We start from the raw sequence: 13,777 nt of genomic DNA, 5'->3' as shown, positions 1-13,777 counted from the left end.
GTCAAAAATGGTTAGAAAAAATATTACATGAAATAGTGAAAGAACGAATGCTTTGTTACTAACGTTAAATAATGATCATTATACATTTCAGAGAACCTGGAAATTTACATTTATATTTCACTTGTTTTGCATTATCATCTTCATGTTTAGGACATGGATTTTAAAGTTTTGTCATTATATACTGTATGTCCCTAAATAATGACTGGGTATTTTAATTCGTTACTATTAACGGAAATATCAGTGTTTAGCAAATTATCAGGTGTCCACCCACATTAGTCGATAACTATAAGTTTTATTCAGTTTTACTTTCAAACAGCTTTCAAAGCTCTGAATTAATAACTGTACCCTACTTGTTCCATAAATGCCTAATAGGCTGTAATTTGATAAACAGTGCGGAAATATAAACAGATAATATCACCTTTTATTTGCATGGGCATAATTATCGAGAGAAAGCTACTTGCATGACAGACTTTTGTTTACATACCAGCGGGTGTGGGTCTGAGGAATCTACAGATAGGCCGTGGCGAAGGGCGCATCTCGACATTTTCAGCGTATCTAAAGAACACTCTCCGCATATCACTATGCTGTTTTGATTCTTGGCGCCGCAGGTTCAATGACGTCACCGTGGTAATGGTGAGTAATTTCGGAAGTGAACGCAGATAGTGCGTAATGCCTTGAGTGGTCCGGAACACACGCGCTCACACAGAGAATGAGAATATGAGAAGACAGGTGCTCCAAATGACCGTCGAAGATTTAAATTGTTGTATAAATTCCGTTTCCTAGTAACAACGGCAATGCCATCACTCTTCAATAAATACGATAAATATCTCTTACAGGATTATTATTATTTCTTAAAAGCCATAGCTCCTGTAGACTGTTATCTTTATTTTCACACAGAATTGGCAAAAAAGTTTCACTGCTTTTCAAGCCGCACAAGCTGAATGTTACGGTTAGTCAGTTACGAACTTGTGATGCTCCTCCGCAGACCGTACATGGCAACTATACGCAGAGTTGCCAGTTAGGCTTTTTCAAGTTTAGGCTAAGCCAGATACCCAGGATCACGGTAGTGTATTCGTAGAATAAACGTGTCATTCGTTATGTTTTAATCCATCTCTTCCATTTCCAGTTCGTTGCAATATCTAACAACATAAGGTGCAGTATATCGTGTGTTGAGACTTCCCGTTAAAGGCAGAAAAGAAAGAAAAATATTGAGATAAAAAAAAATACATCCCTCCCTCTAGACCTAATTTCACCGCTGAGACCGATTGCTGCTCTTTTGACACAATGGATCCGCGTGTTGTCCTTTCGCGTTACATAACCGCTAATGCAGTATATATTTGTCCCATCGCTTCATATACAGTAGTTGCATGGAATCATTTACTTTAAATCTCTCAATCATAGCAATAATTTTCTAGAGCTGAATTCTTAACAAATCACTTGAATTCTCAAAAATGCAATATCTGTAGTTACATATCATTTACTTCCACAGGCCATATTCTCTCTCTCTCTCTCTCTCTCTCTCTCTCTCTCTCTCTCTCTCATGATTCTTTCTTAGATGGAGTCATTAAAATAATGACACCATAACGTACATAAAATATTCATCAAACAATGCTTTGTCAATTGTACTGATAACAGAAAAATATGACAAAATATACAGTATTTATTCTAATGAAACGTAAATATTGAAGCGAAAAAAATCAGTAATTTTCAACAGTTATTTCGACATTACATTATATGAAAATAATCTATAATGATAAAAACTTTATTCCTCGTTTATATTTATTGATGTGTACCCATTCAATTAGATAGAGAGATAGATGACGTCACCCACACTCTCTGCTATGTAACTCCAAACGTGCCGCTCTGGCGTCAACCCTGGTCAATATTGGGTGTGCCCTTCCTCCTAGATGGCAACATCGTTGAGGAGTTGCCACTTTACTCATGGTGAATCTAACATTTTCGAATCTTGAGTTTATATACTCATGATCACTATTTCGAACTTTGCAAACAGTCGTCCGGTATTTTTAACATATGAATGAACGTCAGGTACTAAAAACCAATGACTGTTTTTCGTACAATGAGCAAAAACAAAGAAATGAACGAGTGAGCAAACAAGAACGACACATTACGCTAAGTAACCGCACTCTTATCGTCGAGTCCATCGGCAGCGCAATATCTTGGAACTTTAAAAACCACACGAGGTCATGGTGGCTTTTTAAAATGACTCAAGTAAATGCCGGTATTTGTACATGTTTTTTTTTTTTATTTATTAAGAAAAGCAAGGCATAGGTCCCTGCCAAATTCATATTCTACGGTGACTCGTGAATGAACCCATTATATAGAAAACTTCCACATCATCAGTTCCTATTAAGCATATTTGTCATTCATTATATATATATATATATATATATATATATATATATATATATATATATATATATATATATATATATATATATATATGAAATGGGAAAAAATCGATATTACACATCTTGTTTCACTGTAATCTCTTAAGCATGGTACAGAGGAATGAGTGCTTCCATTCATGACATTTTCGGAGGCAAGACGAATAGTTTTCATCCTCTCTCTCTCTCTCTCTTTCTCTCTCTCTCTCTCTCTCTCTCTCTCTCTCTCTCTCTCTCTCTCTCTCTGTACTTGCTTATAACACTATCAGATGTTCAACATACTCCACATTTTAGGTTGATGTAGGCCATGTATAGCATTTTTCTTTGCATTTAAATTTAACTTAGAATTTCACTTAATTATAAATACATGATCCACAACGTTCATTCGTGTCTTAGCTAATACATATATACTGTATATATATAAAATATATATATATATATATATATATATATATATATATATATATATATATATAGTGTGTGTGTGTGTGTGCGTGTGTTCAGTTGTCTGGAGCACTAAAAATTCAAATTCAATACTTTTTGGATTCTAGAAACGATAAGAATAACATATTAGTCAATAAGAACCACAAGAATTGTAATAATGAAGCAATGTTGATAATGAATCCTCATTATCTCTTATTTTCAACGTAATAGCGGTGAGAAATACACTTCGTTAAACACGCCAAGGAATAAAATGCAAAAGCAAATTTATTTTCCCTTCTTGAAAACATAGTACGTCCAACTTGTGATTCAACCGACGGCTTCTATATAACTTTGGAGAAGGTTCGGCGACGAACCGTGATTTCATTTCATGTTTTGACAAAAGGTCACGTAACGAGAGGAAAAAATAAGATATTGTTCTTTCGGTCTAAACAAAACCCTGAAAAGAGAAACAGTTGAACAATGTTAGCTGACATTTTGATAGAAAGGTTAACGTAAATAAAATGTAAAAAAAAAAAAATGCCTTCGTTAACTGGGATATTGACTAGAGTGTTAAGATTGCTGTCCAGAGTTCTTTTTTTTTTCTGACGTACTTCATTTTCAGAAGAGAAAGTGAAGTACGTCGGAAGATAAAACGACCGGGGCAGGCCCACCTGCTCCACCAATTCCTTTGTTTTGGTAGAACTAATAAACTGTTTCCTCTAATCGGTACATCATACTCACTTATCATAAACTGATTTATATATATATATATATATATATATATATATATATATATATATATATATATATATATATATATATATATTTTTTTTTTTTTTTTTTTTTCTAGTAGAACTACAATACATGTTTTACGCTTCAAATGAATATGGAATGGTATGGACTAAAATCTAGGCCAAAGGCCAAGCACTGGGACCTATGAGGTCATTCGGCGCTGAAAGGAAAACTAAGAGTAAAAAATGTTTGAAAGGTGTAACAGGAGGAAAACCTCGCACTTGCTCTCAGAAACAATTGTCAGGAGAGGGTAGAAAGTAAGACGGAAGGAAGATAGTATGAATGGAGGTACAGTAAAAGGAATGAAAGGGATTGCAACTAGTGCACCGACGGGATTCGAATGAATAAATGAATGTGCAAAATATAGCATTCATCGTGCAAAATAACGGAAATACATCGATTGTTTATAATTATACTAGTAATACGACAAAAGTGGTATCTACCACACAGGCGAGATTTATGTTACAGACTTGAAAATCTCTCAATCTATAGCTCAGATACTTTTGAACTCACATCCCACAATAAATTCTTCTTTCAAAAATTTTTTTCTTCAAGAAACTTTTTGTTTTATGATAATTTTGTGTTTTCTTGTTTCGTACAAGGGAAGGACGTATATTCACATAGAAAAAAAAATAGTAAACCATGTTGCATTATTCAGTTCAAAAAAGTATTTCAGCTCAAATTGTTGACATCAGAACATATGACCGTATTTCATAATCTCATAAGAGTAATTGTCTGGATACTCTTAAGCCTACAATAATAATTAAAAATATATTATTTATTAATTAACTGCAGAACAAAGGAAGTTTTGTGATTCACTTCGCAAGTGTAACCAAATTTCTTCTCTAATTAACAAGGACACCATTAACAAATAGGAAGGAAGGAATGCAGAACTTAGGCCAAAGGCCAAGCGCTGGGATTTATGAAGGTCATTCAGGGTTGCAACAGCAGAAAGGTTTGAAAGGTGTAACAGGAGGAAAACCTCGCAGTTGCACTATGAAACAATTGTTAGGGGAAGGTGGATAGCAAGATGGAACAAAGAGACTATGAATGGAGGTACAGTAAAAGGAATGAAAGGAGTTGCAGCTAGGGGCCGAAGAGACGCGGCAAAGAACCTTAAGTAATGCCTGCAGTGCACCGCTTGAGGTGCACTGACGGCGCTAACCCCCTACGGAGCATCAACAAATAACCATTTTTATTTTTGAACAACAATCCATAATCTTTTCAGAATCATAATTCGATTTCCTGAATTAAAGAATAAAACATTTAAAAATGTAGTACCAATATTTTGACTCTAACTACTGATGCTGTATTATTAAATGTTTCTAAATTTTAGAGCATTACTTTTACAAGAGTGATCTCTCGTGCATACATAAGGATAATGACGGTTGGTTTTCAGAGCTTTACAATTGTCCGATTCTTAATTATTTTCAGTAATTAGTAGTTTCACGGTATTATTGTATTAATTGTTTGATGAATGTATTTGTGTGTGTGTGTGTGTGTGTGTGAGAGAGAGTTAAGTGTACCTTAGTTTTACCAGACCACTGAGCTGATTAACAGCTCTCCTAGGGCTGGCCCGAAGGATTAGACTTATTTTACGTGGCTAAGAACTAATTGGTTACTTAGCAACGGGACCTACAGCTTATTGTGGAATCCGAACCACATTATAGCGAGAAATGAGAGAGAGAGAGAGAGAGAGAGAGAGAGAGAGAGAGAGAGAGAGAGAGAGAGAGAGAGAGAGAGAGGATATAAAAGTTGCCTGAAGAACATGGGAACTATTATAAATATTTCAAGATTATTATTATTATGATTATTATTATTATTATTATTATTCAGAACAAGAGCCCTATTCATATGGAACAAGCCCACAGGGGACATTGACTTGAAATTCAAGCTTCCAAAGAATATGGTGTTGGGAAGCTTACATTTCAAGTGTGATATGTTCTTTACATATACCTGTGACGATGCATGTAAATATGGAGGGTTTCAAGCGAATCTTCCGTTGGAGATGACTGAAGAAGAGAATCATAGCCAAAACAAGAGTAGAATTGCAGGATGTGACATGAAACCTTAGACCTGCAAAAGACTGGATAACTTTCGCAGGAGGATAAGAGAGCCAATCACTGAGCATAAGATGGAGACAATAAATTTAGTGTGGTACAAGAAAAGAGCAAAATGAATATCTTTATTTTCACCTAATATTTTTCAAGCAATTGTCTGTGGTGGCTAAAGAAAGGCCTCGTTGTATAAATGATTACCCAAATTTATTTTGACCTGGCAGTATTCAAGAAGGGTACTTTTACCTAAAATAATGTAAAATGGAAGTATAAATATAACTCTGTTACAGTTATTAAATGCGAAAACTGCAGCCATCTTTCACTGACAAAGATATTTGAAACTGTTTACTTCAGGAAGATGAACGCACACTTCAAATTAATTATTAAACTGTTATATCCAGTAGCTACCACTTGTCCTCTTAACACTACTGATGCAAAAATGCCACTTTAACTGAAAACTAAACTTCTGAAACTTCACCTCTTTCCAATAAAAATACTCTGTAACCTATTTACTACTTGTAAGTCAAGACCATAACATTTGTTACAGCGACTGGACGTCATAACATAACGTGTTCCGCTGACCTGTGACGTCACAGCATGCCTAAGAAAATTCGCAGCACCAAGACTTTCACTGTTCTGTGATTTCAAGGGCGTAGAGGTCAAGGGAGAAGAGGCGCTGAAGGTGGATGTTCCGATTCGTTAGGATTACTGTCTGAAGGAGACCCTACAGGATCAGCCGATGCAGAAGGGGATGTAGAAGAGTATTGCTCAACCACAATGGAAATATCAGGAGCGGAGGGCGCAGGGGACCCGTCGGTATCTACTCTTGGAACGAGGCACGAGGATGCTTCCTGGTACGAGGGAGGGTCCTCCCAAGGTTTCGCACTCACTACGGAAGTGTATGGTGGAGGATCTCCGCCCTCAACAGTTGGTCGACTCCTGTCGGAAGGTGGGTCTGGCAAGGGCCGCCCGATAAAAGGAGAAGGGTTCCTTGAAGTCCGCCCACCAGCAGGAGAAGGGTTCCTAGAAGTCCGCCAGCTGACAGGAGAAGGATTCCTCGAAGTCTGCCAGATAAGTGTTGGCAGGTCTCCTGTCTCCTGAGGACCACCACCAGGATAATATCCAAAGACTTGACCCACTTGAGACTGAGCAGTTCCTGCAAGAGGAAGAAACATGCCAGTCCCGCGAGATGGAACCCTTGGCAGTTGTACCAGCTCAGTTGCATGAGGCGGAATTCTTGGCGGGTGCAGGAACTCAGTTGAGTGTGGCGGAACCCTTGGTGGCGGTAGGGCGCGAGGTGAATGGGGTGGAACGCTTGGCGGAAGCAGATGACTAGAACCCGGCTGTTCGACTGTGACGCCAGTCAGACCACCACGATAGACTACGCCCTCCTTTTTATAGCGAGCCAGAGCCCTTATCAGGCATGCAAGCATGACGACTGCAAAGAATATAAAAAGGATAGACGCATAAGTATAACACTGGGATACAGTAAGACATATGCGCACACAGGCATACATACACACACACATATATACATATATATATATATATATATATATATATATATATATATATATATATATAGTATATATATATATATATATAATTGTGTGTGTGTGCGCATGTTTGTGAACGTCTTTTGGACTAGAGTTTTACGAAGTTTAAAATGCCCATGAAAACACTATTTATGCAAAACCATATATTTCGATTCACAATTTGTATTCTCAATCACTAGTGTGACCTTGTGATCAGCAGTACAGGTTGCAATCAACGTACGTGGGTTTATCGTGTAAAGAGTTTTCATAGACCTTTTAAACTTCATATACATACATACATACATACATACATACATACATACTTGTTGTATATATATATATATATATATGTATATATATATATATATATATATATATATATATATATATATACAAATATGGAAAATCCTCTTGGCTTGAACTATTATTATGTTTGATACTTTAGATGATAAATTTTAAGAGTACATTCATCAATATATTTTTATAATATAATATACTGTATAATTATTATTACTGGCCATGTAATATTTTAAGTAACAACAGTAGTACAGCAATTTACTATGACATTATTAGTGATAAGAAGCAACAACAACAGAAATGAATATCGAAATACCGAGATTAACAACAAATGAAACAACAGTGCCTTCTCGTGGTCTAGTGGTTAGGAAACTTATATTCTGTACGAGAGAGAGAGAGAGAGAGAGAGAGAGAGAGTCGGGAGGTTTTGGGTATTTTCGTCTAATTCCCATCGTGTAATTTTGACCTGAGCAAAGAATTATGTAACTGGTAGTTAATCAACTGTGGTGAGTAATAATCAGGAAGGAGAAAAAACCTCATTTTAGAAATAACTTGCCGAGGCTTACAGATTCTGGAGCTACCCGTATGAAAAATATTGTAATTGCAGTCTTAATCATCACTAATACTAGTAGTACTATTATAGTAAAGGTAAATCGTTAGTATAATGAAAAGGAGTTAAATTACAACGAAGTGCCTCCAAAGGTCCTGCATAAACAAAAGTATCTTAAAAAAATACACAGTGTAATGTAAACAAATCACAAAGAAGAGCCACAATCCAGAATGACCTATGACCTACATACAAAACGAGGGGTCAGCTTTGTTATGACTTACATACAAAGAATCGATAAATTCCATCATGAACTAACTCCAAAAAATGGCACTAGACAGCCTCAAGTACCTCCAAGAAAAAGGTACATAGGCCTAACAGCTTGTGCGGACCTCTATAGGCAAGGAACTCAGATGCATCAGCTGGCCACAACAGTGGAAATTACCTCCCAAGTAAGAGCACACAGCAGCACGGATTACCTCCAAAGAAAACTCGCAATGCCTTATGAACCACCTCCAAGGAAAACAAAACGGCAAGAGCTACCTGCAAAGGAAAGCGCACTGCAGCACGAATTACCTCCAGCGCAAAAGCTTACAGCTCCAACGATGATCTTGAATCCGCCGGTCGCATCCTCGGAGAATAAACACACGATTCCGATGGCAGTGCAGGCGGTGCCTCCAACGAAGAACGCCCTTATGGAGCGGCTGCTGCTGGGAGCGTTGTCATTCTATGGATCAGAAAAAAATGAAAAGGGTTAATAGATTTATAAAAATCACAAATACTACGCCAAATAAAAAGTATCATAATATTACTGACAAATTGGAAAACAGAAATACTAAAAGTTATCATGATTGGCAATGTAGAATTTACTATAACAAAACCCACCGCTCTTTGCAGCTAAGCCACGCCCACTGTTTACGTCACGACCATTCCCTGAAGCTGATTGGTTGGCAATGGTTTCGAAAATTTGGTTAATCTGTGGTTCTTTTCATCTTCATTAATATAGCAATGGTAGTTTTACCGAACTAAAGTAAGTTCTGCTGATTATCAAAAGGAAACGTTAAATTATCCTCTGAAATAAAATCATAATATACATCTCCCTAAAAATGGTAAAAAAAAAAAAAAAAAATAGAAAAATATGAATGAAGTCTGGAGTGTTCCGTGATGCTTCAGTGTTGTTTTTCGTAAATGAGGTTCACCTGTCCACGGAGGTGACGCGAAATGTCTACGTTCGAATCGGTGCACTTGAATCACAGGACAATGATAATTACCGTCTGATATTGTCAAGCGTGTTCACCATTTTAAATCTAAACACAAAGACTGACTCAGAGCTATGCAGACTGGGATGTCATATTGATTTTAGGAAATTTTACTACATTTTAATAGTCATAAAATTGATTTCATTGCAATCGTTTTCACATTCGGTGGGATGACACTGTGACTGCAGTCTACTAAACCAGAATAGGCCTATGTTTAACTTGAAGTTACAGTATGATAGGCTATACGAGTCATACTGGATATAATTTACTGAGAATTTTCTTCAAGGGCATTGCCTCCTTTCGAAATAACAGGATCATAAAAACATGACGTAGACCTATACACTAGGGATACAGAAAAATTTCATGGGAGGCACCAACTTTCATATTACACACACACACACATACACACACATATTATATATATATATATATATATATATATATATATATATATATATATATATATGTATATATATATATATATATATATATATATATATATATATATATATATATATATATATATATATATATATATATATATATATATATATAGTACAGTACATATATTATTTTTTAATCGATTTTTTCTTTCCCATTTTTATATTTATGTTATTATCTAAATCTTCATTATTATTTTATAATTATTTTTCATGGGGGGCACCTGCCCAGGTGGCTCCCCCCCCCCCATCCTCTAGTGGACCTATAATGTTCTGTCTTTTTGTCGGTTTACGCAGCCTTTACGTTTGGATGATAGGCCTATTTTATATTCAGCCGTTTTATTGCGGTTCTTGTTGTGGTTATTCTTGTTTTTGTTGTTGTTGTTATCGTGCTTATAGTGTCTTCGAAAAAATTTTGTATGGTAACTTTACATTACAGAATAAACATAGACATGTTCATAAAATACTGCCTACCATTGTTAGTTGAAGTTTAGTCATTTGTTTTAATTAAAAGAAGACTGCAGTGGTATGGCCATGTGACGTAGGAAGAAGAATGATACAGATACGGGTGCCTGGTGGGAAAGCAAGAGGGAGACCGAAGCGGAGGTGATGGATGTACTTAGAGAATATCTGAGAGACAAACAATTGTCAGAGGACGATGTGTTTGACCGAGCCAGGTGAAGAAAGCTGTCAGAAACATCGACCCCACATAGAAGTGGGAAAAGATGCAGAGAAAGAAGAAGTTTTAATTAAAAGTTATCGAGATCTTATGATTATAGTCTACGCTAGAATATTCTCCTAACAACAGAGAGAGAGAGAGAGAGAGAGAGAGAGAGAGAGAATTAACTGACTCTTCTGTATCCTTTTGTCCAATAAGTTATACAAAAATGCCCCCAAAATCAAATGATTCATGGGCTACTCGCAGACTGGTTTGGATCATCTCATGCATAACTCTTTCAACCATCATTTATTGTTTTATTTTTTCGTTATGTATCTTATGATGACTTCCTACAATAGCCTTCATTTTCATAGAACTGCCACAGCAGCCTTATATTTACTCATCACAGTAATATAATTTTTTATCCCTTTTGTAAATATGTTTTCAATATAATTCATTGAGAGCGGTTCGATAGTTGTGTTGTGTGTAAGGCTGAGACAGCCCTATGATTGGTCTATGTGCGCCATCAGCTACATGCCCACAAATTTTACTTTTATTCTCTGTAGTATATGTGGCGTTATTTTACTATGGCCATCGACGCACATACACATGCATGTGTAAATGCACGTGCTTATACGCGTAACTTTCACCGTATTCATATACATTATATAGTGTGGGGTTGGAGCTACTATATTAATTACAAGCTACTCTATTTCCAACAGAGAAAACTATTTACAATACGACGTGTAGGCCTATGCCTTGTAATTGCCTCAAAATATAAGAAATTGACGTTTAGTCCTATGCCCTGTCATTGCCTCAAAATATAAGAAACTGACGTGCAGGCCTATGTCTTGTCATTGCCTAAAAATATATGAAATTTACGTGCAGGCCTATGCCCTGTCATTGCCTCAAAATACAAGTTTGATATGTAGGCCTTATGTCACAATGATATTAACATTTCACATGCAGGATCGCTTATGTAGGCCAACGCCAATTTAAAAAAAAAAAAGCAAGATGCCTGTTCATTCAGGTTGTCCATGACCCAAAAAAGAAAAAAAGATTCACAGACAGAATGGCAACACTTTGCTTTAGTTGCCTGACATGATTCCCACCAGTCGCCGACCGGGACAGGTTACGGCCTTTGGTGGTGGGGGGGGGGGTTTCAGCGGGGGCGAAGCCCCCCGGCCAGGCCAGGGCACCTCGCCCTAAGTTAGGATAAGCAGGTAAGGTCTGGAGTTAGGTCAGGATCTGGCATTACAGGAAAGGTGTGTCTATTTATGTATGAGGAACCAGTCCCGGTCGACGACTGGCGGGAATCAGGCCGCGCAACTCCGGTAAAGTTTTACCCAAATCGGTGGTGTCATCATTCATGCACGGAGCTCAGCATTACCGAACGGAGTCAAATCCGTACTCGAGTGGCAATCATATGGACTGTTAATTAGTGTGACGTCATTCCCTATCGAGAGGTAGCCGAACACTGGGGTGCAGTGGGCTGGCTTAGCTGCAAAGAGCGGCGGATTCTGCTATAGTACTAAAGTGCAGGTCCCACCTGGGCTGAGACACTCCACAGAACCAGAATAATAAAAGTTCATTGTTGACGGTAGCTGAGACATTGGAACTACATTCAAGTTTTTCTACCAAGGTTCCTAAATGGCAAACTGTCCACCTACCATTTGCATGCATTACCCTAAAATACTCCTTGTAAACACGATCTGTCGATAATAAAATAAATTAACTTTGTTGATTCAAATATATTTAATTCTGCTTTGAATCTACATCTTGCCAACTGTTTCAAGCATCCAACACCATGAGCTCAACTTTCAGTATTAATTCAGAATGCTAAATTTGGTAAATACGGCTTCGAAAGGTGTCTTTAACGACTCAGCGCATAAATAGGTTACATTAAGCTGACGATTACCGTCGTTTTCTGTGGCACTAGAGAGAGGGGGGCCGGGGGGGTGTGGATATCTGCTTACCATTTGGTCAAAACAAGAGCAATCTACGGGCTCGCTATAATGCGAGGAATGTCCCCTTCTTCTTGCTCTAGCCCTTCTCTGCCTCCTCTGCCTTATCCTTCTTCGTCTTCTGGCGCGTCTGGTCATTTTAAGTTTCACTGACGTTCACTCACTTTTCATCACTTACCATTACTTTGATTTCTGACGCCACGGGTTGAATGGTGTCACTGAAGTAACTATGAGTCACCACGTAAACTTAGGACGGGCAGTGCGTAATGACCTCAGTACTCCGAAACACTCATATAGAAAAGTGTATAGGGAGGATGATTATGGTAGGGGAGGGGGAGAGGATGTAAGTTCAGGATTTAAACGCAACACAAACACTGCTTCCTTCCAACAGAGGCAATTCTATCGATGGTCACTGAAGATTTCATTATGGAAAGCTATGGCAACTGTTTTTCTACATGTTTGCTTAGAATTACTTTAAGTTAACTTCTACACTGCCAACACACACAAACTGAAGGCAACGGTTACTCGGGTCTCGGGCAGGGCTTGGCGGGATTGTTCATTTACGGACTGTACATGGCAACCATATTTGACAGTTGCCACTTATTCCTTTCCCAGGATTATAGTATACTCCAGAAACCTTGATCAAGGTATTTCATTCATAAAATAACGTCAATTACGTTTTCATCATTTAATAATGTCTCTTCCATTCACATTTTCTTGAAACTTCCAACAACGCCGAGCTGCTGGCGTTTTGCTCGTTAGGACTTCCTGCCAGACGACAAGGGAAAATGAAGAGGACGAAGAGGGAAAACGCCGGCCACTTTTATTCGTACCTAAGACACTGGTCAGAACTGAGAATATTTGTGCCTGGAGGATCAGCGTTCATAAAACGTTGATCTAGACATTACATAACTGGCCTAGTATTTCGTGTGCCTGTCTTATTTCCTCATATCATTGTGTGTACTCATTTAGTTCTGCAGGTAACATTGGCCTAATGACTTTCATTTAACGAAATTTTCACATAATATTCAAAGTGAAAATCCAATGTTTAATCTAATGAAATCAATTTCTTCAACATATCATAAAAATATACTCGTGTTTTTAAAATTAACTTTATTTAAATCCAAATAGGACCTTATTTCCTAGAATTGCAAATAAGAAAATATCAATTAAAAACGCAAGAATCCAATCTTACTTGAGATTTAACTCAAGGCCTGAGCATTTTTAGTTAGGTTTGTATACGCCAGAAGAGGAGATGACTTAAGAATATAGTAAAATTCTCGTTTAGGCTGGTTTACCGAGTCCAGAGGAACGTACTAGAGCAGAGTACGTTAACACCTTACCGCGCTGCAGAGGAGAGCCCTGGCTGGCATAAGGCCGGCTCATAGGTAGGTCATGGC

At 37.4% G+C, this 13,777-nt stretch overlaps 1 protein-coding gene across 4 annotated transcripts; it reads right to left on the bottom strand.

Annotated features, from left to right (window-relative positions):
- Window positions 1-5,862: 5,862 nt before the first annotated feature.
- On the bottom strand, window positions 5,863-12,933 carry LOC136848142 (uncharacterized). 4 transcript variants are annotated; one of them, XM_067120417.1, is made up of 3 exons: window positions 12,556-12,933; window positions 8,600-8,783; window positions 5,863-7,115 (listed from the first exon to the last, which is right to left on the bottom strand). In XM_067120417.1, exons 1-3 carry the CDS (start codon window positions 12,556-12,558, stop codon window positions 6,337-6,339), a joined length of 966 nt encoding a protein of 321 aa, XP_066976518.1. In that variant the 5' UTR covers window positions 12,559-12,933; the 3' UTR covers window positions 5,863-6,336. The 4 variants fall into 4 exon arrangements, with proteins under 4 accessions (XP_066976518.1, XP_066976516.1, XP_066976517.1 ...); XM_067120415.1 differs by having other exon boundaries at window positions 12,390-12,932; XM_067120416.1 differs by having other exon boundaries at window positions 8,633-8,783; window positions 12,390-12,930.
- Between the last annotated feature and the right edge of the window lie 844 nt (window positions 12,934-13,777).

The sequence above is a fragment of the Macrobrachium rosenbergii genome, chromosome 18 (assembly GCF_040412425.1).
Source record: "Macrobrachium rosenbergii isolate ZJJX-2024 chromosome 18, ASM4041242v1, whole genome shotgun sequence".
NCBI lineage: Eukaryota > Metazoa > Arthropoda > Malacostraca > Decapoda > Palaemonidae > Macrobrachium > Macrobrachium rosenbergii.
This window is presented reverse-complemented; position numbering and strand designations above follow the sequence as displayed.

Bases quoted from the DNA above. Each gene is read 5' to 3' on its own strand.
- LOC136848142 (XM_067120415.1), bottom strand. From the start codon at position 12,515: ATGACCAGACGCGCCAGAAGACGAAGAAGGATAAGGCAGAGGAGGCAG. The intron at 8,784-12,389 runs GTAAGCAGATAT...TCTGATCCATAG, and splicing joins GCTCTTGTTTTGACCAAATG to AATGACAACGCTCCCAGCAG. The intron at 7,116-8,599 runs GTAGCTCTTGCC...TATTCTTTGCAG, and splicing joins CAGTGCGCTTTCCTTTGCAG to TCGTCATGCTTGCATGCCTG.